The 12,327-nt window shown below is 39.0% G+C and overlaps 1 protein-coding gene across 1 annotated transcript in view; it reads right to left on the bottom strand.

Annotated features, from left to right (window-relative positions):
• Window positions 1-3,570: 3,570 nt before the first annotated feature.
• TMEM26 (transmembrane protein 26) overlaps window positions 3,571-12,327 on the bottom strand; it is a 44,572-nt gene continuing 35,815 nt past the window's right edge. The window contains exons 5-6 of the mRNA XM_059900299.1: window positions 6,802-6,878; window positions 3,571-4,058 (exon numbers count right to left, since the gene is read on the bottom strand). Of these exons, the coding sequence (XP_059756282.1) occupies window positions 3,634-4,058; window positions 6,802-6,878 (502 nt within the window). The 3' untranslated portion in view covers window positions 3,571-3,633. The remainder of the gene's footprint in view (window positions 4,059-6,801; window positions 6,879-12,327) is intronic.

The following is a 12,327-nucleotide window of genomic DNA, read 5'->3' on the forward strand; positions in this document are numbered from 1 at the left end:
ATAGCAAAATAGTATAAATATAAATAATTCAGAGAAAATTTTCTTATACAATACTTTTGTAAGAAAGATTCAGAGGATGGACGCCCATGAAATATAAGACTGCAGGAGTTGATTATTCAAACATTGTTTAGAGTTACTCCCATCCTATGGAAAGTTATTTAAGCCTCAAAGCCATAAACATCGTCCAGCTGCCTAGTTTAACCCCAAATCAGATGTTTCTGAGAGTGGATCAGGATGTCCATTAAGTAAAAAGCAAAGTCTGAAATTAGGGGAAAAAAAGTAACAGTCTCTTCTGTTCTTCTCATTCTAGACGGTTTGATTTTTCATTTACATCTCTGAGGCTCTAGATGTACGTCAGCATGTATGTCACATTCCTGGCACTGGAGTAGAGTGAAGGTGGGCAGTGGCCCTATGCAATCCTTTCTCTCTTTTAACAGGAGAGGTGATTGAGTCATTGAGATCAAATGCCAAAGATAATAAGAGTCAGTGTGGATCTCTGAAACCTGTATGGAAATCCTAAAACGTGCACTGAAATGCATGCCTTCCCAGGGCTTTGAAAAGTCTATGAAATAACAAGTTAACAATTAATATTATGATAGTGAATCTTGATAGTTATTGGCCACATCTTTTTGGTCTTAAAAGGCCTGAAGTGCTATTACATGTTAGCGGAACTACAACAGAGCCAATTGATGAATTCGTGTAACAATCTTCATTTTGGAAGATTAGAAAGAATGTTATTGGCCAATAAAAATTTCCATTTTCTTATGTTACCTGTTCCAGTTTAAATAAAAATTAACAGAATAGTCAAAGAGAAAGACGGTTCACTAATCTTGCAGTGTCAAGTCACGTCCTTGGAGACTCCTCTAATAAGTAAAGAAAGCCCACAAGATGGTTATGAGATGTGTTTCTACACAGCATCACTAAAACATGCACACTGTGTTTTCTCACAAATGGAACAATAGGTTTTTAGGAAGCACATTTGATTGAGCTTTAATCAAGCAATTAAATAACAACAGTAACAATAATAATAACAATAGCACCAGCAACCACAAATAAGCCACTTTCTTCAGTGGTTGGGGATATGCATGTTCTGTGTCTGTGGAGGCTGGAAGAGAGGTATGGCCCGCATCACATTCTATAGATGATCTAAGTCCGTTATGTTATTACAGGTAAAATAGAAGCCAGTCCCAGAATGTCAGCCTCTGGGAAGTAACAGCTGTCCAGGGCACTTTATAGCAAACACTTGGAGGCTTTCAAACATTACAATATTTAGCAATCTACAATAAAAACGTACAGTTAACTGAATCGATTTTGAGCCTTTCATCAGGGGTCCTAGGCATACAACCTGGACTTAGGTTTTATTTTTCAATAAACTAAATGAATATAGATTTTTTTTTCAGCTATAAAAAGGGTCCAAGAGAGTGGCAGTACTGGCAGTGGGGTTAACAAATGCTGCCCTTAGCAGATTTTCCTGGAAAACCTTGCAAAGCGCGTGTCTGTTTTGCCACCAGCACTTGCTGAGATGGTCTTGGGCACTCTTTGCCTTCCTGGCACTATAGTAAAGCTAGACTCTGAACTTTCTATTTCCCAGGCCTTTGGAGGAGTGCTAATTACAAAATACTTAAATACTAGGAACTCATTCACAGAGCCAAGCCCAGTCTCGGATGTGAAAGCATTTAAAAAATATCCTTGTAACAGCCGTACTACTTTATACTTCATCTATTTTTAGAGGCCCAATATTTGTTTGGCTGGAAGAAAAAAATTGGAACATAAAAAGTATGCCCAGGAGCAAATCTGCAATAATAAGCAGCACATACATGTTGTGGAGGAAAACATTCAACATAAGACAGTCAACATAAAAACAGATTCTGCTGAGGCGTCTTTGTAAATAGCAGTTATTATTTTGCTTTCAATTGCTAAGCGTTTTAAATAGCATGCCCTTAAAAGTTGTCAAGTTCTTTATATAAATATAATTTCCTGATCTTAACTTTCATAAAATTATTATGAAAAATTATAAATGTATTCCTTTAGCTTCACGTGTAATTTTACAATCATCGTATTGTTAAAATGAGAAGCACAAGGAAGAAAAAGAAAGAAATAGAAACATTATCAGGTACTGGAGAAGCTATTAATTGGAAAATATTAATATTTCTGTATAAAAACAGAGTTTGCCTATGCAACTCTTTATTAAATGGTTTGAACAGATATCCTCTCACACAGATTTATAGTTGAAATTGTCCAACTGGTTGTCGGTAGGTCACACCCAACTTAAGGTCATACCCTGCCTTATCTTTAATGTCCCTTTCACTTCCTGAGCATAATAGCAAGGAGGAATTATGCTTTGAACCCTAAAGGAACAGTTTTGGAGCTGTTTGCTTTACATAATTACTGCTATAAAGCCAGGTAGATTTTCACACTGTGTCTTTAAAAGCAAAAAATCATTTTAAAAGGTTCTGAATCGCCTCCATCTGGAAAGTACAGAGGCATATAAAGGGGACGTATGGCTATTTCAATACTGGGGAAATGTGGTCGTAATGCAGGGAAGAAAAGCACATTTCCTGATTTCCACGATGCTGGGGCATTTTCTGATCCCCATCACTAATCCAGGGCTGTTGGCCGTGAGTAGGGCTAATGCAAGTCTCCATCACCAACCTCTTCCCTGAGACCAAAGGCCGGCTCCAGATGTGGCAGTTCAGAGGAGCTACCTTGACAGCTGGCAGACACCAGCGACTATGGTAACACTTAAAGGGCCTGAAACACCTTTAGTCACTGCTGCAGTGCTTTCTTGCATCAACCCACGCAATTCGACTTGGCAATATAGAAAATGGTAAAGTGGAGTTAAGGAAAATGCTAACGAATACTGCAAATCATGTTTAGAATGGAAATTGTGACTTTGCTAGCATTACAAGTATTTCCTGCCTCCCAACCAATAGATCCGTAACCAGAATGGCTTGCTGTGAATTTTGCAGCACCCAAGCCAAAGCAGTAACACTTCCGTAAGAGCATATGCGCCATGACAGAAGACTACAGCAGCCCAGAAAAATGATTTTTCCTGGGAAGGTCTGTGCAGCGATGAATAGGGCTCTTGATGCTATGGCGGCTGGGCAGAGATTTTCACTGCTTCCAGCCCACAGTGAGGTAATTTTAAAGGCACTTTTCCCTTCATTTATTCTGCATTCACTGAATGTACATTTTTTGATGTCAGAGGGACATTGCAGAAAAGATCAGATGAGATAGTCTGACAATAGAGCCAAAGTTCAAAGCTTCTCTATTCTCAGGTAACAGCCGGGACAGTTTGTCTGCATTAAATGTCTTGAGGGCATGTGTCACTGTAACCCTGTCCACAGCTTTTCAAACAGTTCAAGACAAACAAATCACTTAGCGGTTGAACAACTGTAGCATCTGATGCCATCACACAGACGTTGTAGCGACAGCCACAAATCGAAGTTCTTTTCATTCCGTTGAAAAAGAAGTTCCTCGGCTTTGGTTTAAGATCATTTTTTATGTTGTTCTTTTGAAAATTATTATATGCCAAGGTTAAAAAAAAAGAGAGAGAGAGAGAGAGAGAGAAGATTCTGTCTGTAGGAACCGGAAAGTCAAGCCTTCTGGCGGCACGCTGCTCTCGGTGACTAACTATGGGGTCAGGGGAGAGTCGTTGCAGGTGACCGGCAAGGCCTGTAAAGGAAGAGCCAAGCCCTCCTTCGAACCAGCTGCCCAGGCCCCAGGTGAGACCCCACTCTCAGCTGGAACACCTGGGCGTCTGTGCTCTCCTTTCAGGCGTTCTTGCTGACTTCGCAAGGAAGCATGGACAACCAAGGCCAACGCCACCAGGCGGTAGAGCTGTAACACCACCACCAGGAAGTTCTTGGCAGCAAAGAACACCAGCATCTGGTTGATCACTTTGAAATAGGTCATCAGTATGAGTCGCACAACAAGGAAGGGACCGTCTTGTATGAAGATGCTGATTCCAATGTTCCACAGGTCGGCACTGTATTGGCAAAAGAACCGGCTGGGGAACCCCCTTGTTGTCATAGACACAGGGCACACAACATGCTGTACTGAAAACGCAAGAGAGACCAGTTACCGTAGCTCCCTGAAATGCGGAAAAGTAAGACAGCGTGAAGCGGGGACAGGTCATCAGCCATGGGGGTCACACGCTCGTTCACAATGGGGAGTGATTCTGTAATTTCATTCTGGAGGGGAACAAGTGAAACCACCCTGCCATTTTACATCCGTGGTCATTTTATATTCAAAACGGATCATCTGTTAGAAGTCCAATGAAACACATGAGAAAAAGCCAGCCTCTAGTTTCCATCCACGTAAAAAAAAAATCAGCTCATCTTCAAGTCCTCACTCACACTGGGGAAAGCACAATTAACCAGGCTAGAAAGGATAAAGGGCAGAGGAAGCCGCCCTGTCTGTCTTTGAAGTCTGCAGAGTCCGAAGGCAGCCCAGCAGGGCGCTCTGAGCCTCAAGTCAGGGAGCCTGCCTTCCTCTCCTGGCTTCCTCATTTTCTAACAGCGAGATGCAGGCCAAGTTCCTTAGGCTGCCTGGGCCTCAGTTTCCTCCTTTGAAAGCTGGAGAACAATGACATCTTTGAGGAGAGGGGCCCCTATTCCCTGACTGTTTTTGTTTCCATTAGACTAACACCCCTGGCACCTCTCCTTTCTCACTGTCTTTCCCTGAGGATAATTCATGACTTACCTGGCTGCTAAATTTGGGAGGTGAAACAAGAGTGTCAGTGGCCCAGAGCTGTCTGCATCCTCTGGTTGGTACCTGCCTATTTACCGGTTGACTCACTTGGCCCTCTATGTAAATTGTGTTGTGAAAATTCAAGCACTTATCTTCAAATTCAAACTGAAGTCACGTAAAACATATTTCTCTAACAGGGGTGGGGAAAAAAAGCCCAAATAAATGCCATTGTTATTTTATTTTGTCTAATTCCTTATGGTTTTGTTTCACAGTTTACAAGAAAGGCTGGATATAATTACTGATTTTCCAGTTGAACAAAAGGAGGTCCAATCCACAAATGAACCTTTTTTGTTTTAATTTCTAAAATGTAAATTTAATTCAGGGTCAAGGGCAGAAAATAATCCTTTTATAATAATGAAGACTTCCATTTGGAGTTTTCAAACAAAGAATGCCTTCGTCTACTGGAGCCTGCAAATATTCTGAAGCTGCTTTGATATGGGCGCACATAATGTACCGTTTGTTGGAAAATACAATAGTGATTTAGTCAGAAGTAACATTTGGTCTTTGTTTTTCAAACAGCTGCATAACATTATCACCCCTGAAAGTTTACAGAATTTCTTTCTTAAATGAAAATTTGCTAAGCAAGGCGGTAAACCACAAGATATGGGAGGGTGAGGACCAGCGGAGGGAATGACAAAAGAAAAACCAACGTAAGATCAATAGTCACCGTTCCTAAGAAGTTAGGGTCGGGAAATGGCTCCCAGAGGGCCTCCTAAAAGTATTATTTGACATCTAAACTGAAGGTACCTAATATTCTCTCAGAGGACACCAGCTGATTAATGGTATAGAGTACCTTCTGGGGCACATTACGACAAAATCTGTGTGTGTGTTATTGGCATACATTTGTTTGCAATTATTAACTAGTAATTAGGTTTGGGGCATTTCCAAAAAGCCACAGCCACTCTTTCCTTCTGTTGACAATTTTGTTTTGCAAAGTGGATGCTGAGGTCTAAAATGGCCTCTAAAACCTCTGGACCTATCAAAGTGGACCAAAAAAAGATGATGCAGAAAAAAATTAAATATCTCTGTACAAAGATTAATTCTAACCCTGAGGCCATCAGGTAGGGTACCATAAGAAAGGAGTCAGACTTCAGGAAAACGTAACTATTCAATCCTAGAATTTCTTCAGAGTAAAGTGGCATCCAGGAGAATTTCCAAATCAAAATTCCAGGGCTCCCAGAAGTTATGGGATAACTCCAGGTCAATGCAGTCCAATAGAACCATCTGTGTTAGGAAAAACGTTCTGTATCTGTGCTGTCTGACATCATAGCCATATGCAGCCACGGAGCAGGCTAGTGTGACTGAGGAACTGAGCTTTAAATTTTATTTAATTTTAATTAATTTTAATCTAAATAGCCGCATGTGGCTAGTGGGTACTGTACTGGATAATGCAGCTCTAGATCATCAGTATGAAATGCCCAGAAAACTGTTTACTTCTTGCAAAGTCTTGGGGGTTTATGTCTTTATTAAAATAAGCCCAATGGGAGTATAAGAGCCAATACTGAGGAAAAATCTAATTTCCCATGTGGCCCTGAAACTGCTCTTATTCCCTTTGAAGTTCTAATACAAGGGTCTGACAAAGGAATGAAAATGGCCCCTTAAAAAATCAGGAGATAACATTTATATGCCAGTAAGTGTGCTGAAGCACAATCACTACAACCTATGTTTTATTTTTGTCATCACAAGGACCCTCAATCCTCGCTAGAATAATTATCATCCCCATTGCATGGATGAAAAACTGAGGCGCTGATGTGTTAACTAATTTGCAGAAGCTTTTACAAATTGCAAGTGATGGAACCATTGTATGAAATGAACATAAAGCTGTGCTCTTATCGACTTAATTGTGTCAGGCTCACCATGTACCAGAGTGGATCATGGCTTTCCTAAGTTTCAACCTAGTTTTCTTCTAAACTGAACTGGAACTAACACTGAGATATCGAAGTGATAAAAAAAAAATGATAATCCTCTCAAATGTTTCCTTAGCTTCACTGCAGTTCATAATCAAGAGCTGTAATTTTCTGTTTCTTTGAGCAAACATCAGACACTTACCTGCCAGGTCAAGTGGAAACTGCAGCATGCTCCAGGTCCATATAACAAGGATGGCATAGACCAGAGCAGGGCTATTCCTAGAATGCAGACAAAATTTTAAATTAGTGATGAAAAATACGAACACATGCAGAAGAATCTTGTCTCTTTTTGTTCTCATATTTGACTATATCCTAATAAACCTCTTGAGAGTTGTCAGAATATCTTGGTAATATAAGATATCCATGAAAAATTCATGCATGATTAAAATGGAATAATGAAAAAGAAGTTTAAAAAATTCTGGGACTTAAAACCCAACTTCCACATGTGCCAACATCTGTGTCAATTATGGCAAAGCCTCTTGGTCCTATATTGCTGTATTTAGTTTTACAGAATCATGGAAACATTATGGGAGGGAAATGCTAGGACAAAAGTTAGACATTAACCTGGAAATTCAGAGGACTGATTTCAAGAAACTTCAAGGAGGGAAAGTGAAAATTATTCCAAGATCCCAAGACTCTAGCTTAAAAGTACATCTCAAAAGGGCTAGATGAGGCTAGCATGTAAAGAGCTAAATTAAGTAAAGAGTAAAATTAAGAGCTTAGCATGTAAAAGAAAGCTATCCTCAGTTGAAAACAAAGTAGGGAGATAAATCCAATAATCAAAGATATACATTGGACACTAGGATGTAAATCAAAGAATGTGATTGTTTCATTCACCATTGGATTTCCCCAGTGCCTATAACAGTGCCTGGCATATAACAGTCACTCAACAAATATTTGTGGAAGGAATTGCTGAACGAATAAACGAAGGATCTGTACTTGGAAGAAATACAAATGTCATAGACCTAGGAAAATGATCTTGAAGACTAAAGTCAGAAAGAAGAGAGGTTACAAAAATGCAAAGGATCCGAAAGAAGTCTCAAAGTCACTTTTTTACAGCAAAAACCCAAAGGAAATTATCAATTTGAGGTTAGTGGCGTAATAACAGATTTTGTTGCCAACTTCTCTGTCAAGAGGGATTTCCAGAATGGAGAGGGATAGAAAAACATCAGGGAAGAGTAATTGAAACCAAACTCAATGAGGTGATTGAAAGGGATATCTTTAAATGCTTCGAGTATTGAGGCCCTGAAAAATTAGATCTTACAAACTCTGAGAGAATTTGTAAATGAGATTTCTAAGCCATCATTATCTGTCCTGGCAGTTAATGGTGAAGACAAGGTTGGTGACAAAAAAATGGAGTCTTAACTTTCAAAATGAAGCAGAAGTAGATCTTCAACTATAAAGGCACATTTACTATTAATCCCTAGTTAGATTATATAACTGATTATTTGAAAGATTTCTGAGAGCCCTTATTGAAGAAGACAGTAATTACTAGGAATCAGCACAGGTTACCTGAGAACAACAGCACTCAGCTAGCATTATTTTCTCTCTCCCCCCCACCTTTTTTTTAAAATAGAGTTAGGATTACTAAACAGGTAATGATACATACATAATAATAGACACTGGATTTAAACAAAGCTCACGAAAAAAGCCTCCCATAGTGTTCTTATTAGCAAGATTAAGAAATGTTCTGAGTGTGAGTACAGTTAGGTGGATTCCTAACTGTGTAAATGACTCAGGGATTTGTAAAGGGAGCTCTCCAAGGGTCGCTGCAGGCTCTGCCTTTGATTCTGTTCTACTTCACATTTCATCACTGAGTTGGTTGCCGACATTGATGGAAGGCTTCTCATATGAACATATGACATTAGGGGCTGGATGAGAAACCAATACCCCAGAAGACATAATCAGGATCCCCAAAGATCTTGACAGGATGTAACTGGATGACCTAGAATAGGATGGAAGAGGTAGCACTTCACAGCAGCAGCCATTAAAAATGGACTTGAGGATATGGGGAGGGGGTGGGGTGAGATGTGACAGGGTAAGAGAGTGTCATGGACATATATACACCACCAAATGTAAAATAGATAGCTAGTGGGAAGCAGACACATAGCACAGGGAGATCAGCTCGGTGCTTTGTGACCACCTAGAGGGGTGGGATGGGGAGGGTGGGAGGGAGGGAGATGCAAGAGGGAAGAGATATGGGAACATAGTGTATGTGTAAAACTGATTCACTTTGTTATAAAGCAGAAGCTAACACACCATTGTAAGGCAATTATACTTCAATAAAGATGTTTAAAAAAAAAAAAAAAGGCTCAAGGATTTTCCCTTCCTGTTATCTAAATATGAGTCCACAGTGTGACATGATTTATGATTTTCCAAAATCAAATGCAATCATAGGTCACTTCCCGAGAAGTTTGAAGTCTAGAATTTTAAGTGAAAATGCCTAGGGGGGCTTCCCTGGTGGCGCAGTGGTTGAGAATCTGCCTGCCAATGCAGGGGACACGGGTTCGAGCCCTGGTCTGGGAAGATCCCACATGCCGCGGAGCAGCTAGGCCCGTGAGCCACAACTACTGAGCCTGCGCTTCTGGAGCCTGTGCTCCGCAACACGAGAGGCCGCGATAGTGAGAGGCCCGCGCACCGCAATGAAGAGTGGCCCCCGCTTGCCGCAACTAGAGAAAGCCCTCGCACAGAAACGAAGACCCAACACAGCCAAAAATAAATAAATAAATAAATAAATAATAAAAATAAAGGAATTCCTTTAAAAAAAAAAATGCCTAGGGAATGCAGTCTATAACTTTTCCCTCTTTGCAAAGTCAATGTCTATATATAGTAGACCTTCAATAAGTGCCTGAATTTTTAAATAATCTTACCTGCAGTTTCTGAGCTCATACTATGTGCCAGGCAGTTTTCTAAGTGTTTAACTCTGCGATCACACTTAATCTTCATACCAGCTCGACAAAGTACGTACACTTATTATCCCTATTTGGCCAGTGATTTCAGCATCCATCTTTTTAACCTTTCCATGATAGTATTTCCATGAAGGAAATGGAAAGTTTTAGCCCTGCTCTATTCTACAATATTCAGAGTGTATCTGACATATTATGTGTTGTTCTTCGTGTTTTAGGAGGAACACTGAAAACATTTTTGGTCCAAAAGAGAGACTAGGGTGGTGAGAGGACTCAGAGCCATGTTAGACATGGCATAGTTCAAGGAACTAAAAACTAGAGAAGATTGCTTTAAAACTTTATTTCATACATTTAAAGGGTTATCATGCGGAGAAGGAATTAAACTTATTTCTTATGACTTCAGAGGGCCAATTCAGGTTCAGAGGATTTGAGTTGCACCTGTAAGAATCCAAATTTCATCACAATAGAGGAAAGTACTTTCTAATAATATTAATTCAAAATAGAACACGTTGCTCCTGGGGTTAGTATATTCTCTATTAGTGAAAGTTTTCAAAGAAAGTCTGGACAAAAACTTGAGAAAATTTTGGAGAGGATTTTGTAACAGATGTAAAATAGGTTTCTCAATAGATGGTCACTTTTGAAGTTTCTTCTCATCTCAAACTTCAGTAATTCTACGAAAAACTCATCTGCAATTTGTCTGCAAGGCAGCAGAAAGAAGTGGTAAAGCATGAGCTCTGGTGCTAGGTTGCCAGAGTTTAAATACCAGCTCTAACCCTCACCAGACAGATAGGATGTGGGTTTCCAGTCCCAGACTAATCATTTACCAGCTACACGAATATGAACAAGTAATTTAATACCTATGTGCTTTAGTTTACCCTCCTTCAATGTGAGGATGACAGTAATAATAGCTATTGGATTTTATATGATAATTTTTATTAAATATATTGTTTAAATATGTTAAACATATAAAGCTCTTAGAACAGCACTGGATAAAGACTAAGCATGGTAGACTACCACAAGTTAAGTATTCTTATTTTTTACCACGTAACCTTGAGACTTTTGCAACTTCTCTTGCCTGCCATTGTTCAGCTTATAATATCGTGGTAATGACAGTTATCTACCTCATGGTGGTGTTGTAAAGACTAAATAACTTATCACAACTAAAACCCTTAGAACAGTGCTTGGAGCACAGCAAGAGATAAATAAATATTATCCACTACTACTGTTAGTAGTAGTAATAGTATTTTTTTTTTTTTTTTTTAGTAATAGTATTTTTATTTTTATTATGTGAACATATTTCTTAAACTCTTTGTGTTTTAATTTTATTATTATACAAAACAGGGATAAATAATAAACTGACCTTAGCCCTAAGTAAGTCAAACTCTAACCCTCTAATACCAAATATATGTCTTTTGCATTCACAAGTATTATTATCTGAACACACACAATATGGGAGAATGTCGGTGTTGAGAAACATATTACTAAAGTTATCAAAAATAACTTGGGAAAAGATGGCCAGAAAATCTTTGGAGCAGACAAATTTGTATTATTAATTCAGACAGGAAAATTTACCCAGGGAGGTTAAACGCTGGAATATAAATAAGTCACTGAGCTTAAATGGCAAACACTCCAAATTTGTGAAGGAATTTTAGAGTGAATTTCTCCAGCATTGTCTCTATTGTGTAATTGTCTCCCCAACTTGTCTTGCCCCATTTTCTCATGTGTAATCTGTCTTCATAAATGTCAACTGAGAAGCATGTAAGCAGACAACGGGCTCTATTCATACAGAGACAAAAGATCATTTGAAGTATAATTATAGATGTGAGTATCACTTCTCTGCTTGGAAAACTAGGAGGATACAAGACTGGCATTTGGTAAATCAGTGCACCACAACTATTGGGTGAAAAGTAAAAATAAAGTCATAAATTGCTAATTTTTTAATTAAAGTATAGTTGATTTTAAATGTGTTAATTTCTACTGTACAGCAAAATGACTCAGTTATACATAAATATACATTCTTTTTTATATTCTTTTCCATTACGGTTTATCCCAGGACATTGAATATAGTTCCCTGTGCTGTACAGTAGAACCTTTTGTCCATCCATTCTGTATATAATCGTTTGCATCTACTAATCCCAAATGCCCTGTCCATCCCACCCCGCCCCCCCAACCTTGGCAACCATAAGTCTGTTCTCTATGTCTGTGAGTCTGTTTCTGCTTCATAGATAGGTTCATTTGTGTCATATTTTAGATTCCACATATAAGTGATACCATATGGTATTTGTTTCTCTTTCTGACTTACTTCACTTAGTATGATAATCTCTAGTTGCATCCATGTTGCTGCAAATGGCATTATTTCGTTCTTTTTTTATGGCTGAGTAGTATTCCAGTGTACATTTGTACCACATCTTCTTTATCCATTCATCTGTCTCTGGACATTCAGGTTGTTTCCATGTCTTGGCTATTGTGAATAGTGCTGATATGAACATAGGGGCACATGTATCTTTTTGTTTATTGTTTTGTCCAGATACATGCCCAGGAGAGGGATTGCTGGATCATATGGTAATTCTGTTTTTAGTTTTCTGAGGAACCTCCATACTGTTTTCCATAGTGGCCTCACCAATTTACATTCCCACCAATAGTGTAGGAGGGTTCCCTTTTCTCCATACCCTCTCCAGCATTTGTTACTTGTAGACTTTTTAATGATGGCCATTCTGCCCAGTGTGAGGTGGTACCTCATTGTAGTTTAGATTTGCATTTCT

This window comes from Balaenoptera ricei, chromosome 16 (assembly GCF_028023285.1).
Source record: "Balaenoptera ricei isolate mBalRic1 chromosome 16, mBalRic1.hap2, whole genome shotgun sequence".
In the NCBI taxonomy this organism is placed as follows: domain Eukaryota; kingdom Metazoa; phylum Chordata; class Mammalia; order Artiodactyla; family Balaenopteridae; genus Balaenoptera; species Balaenoptera ricei.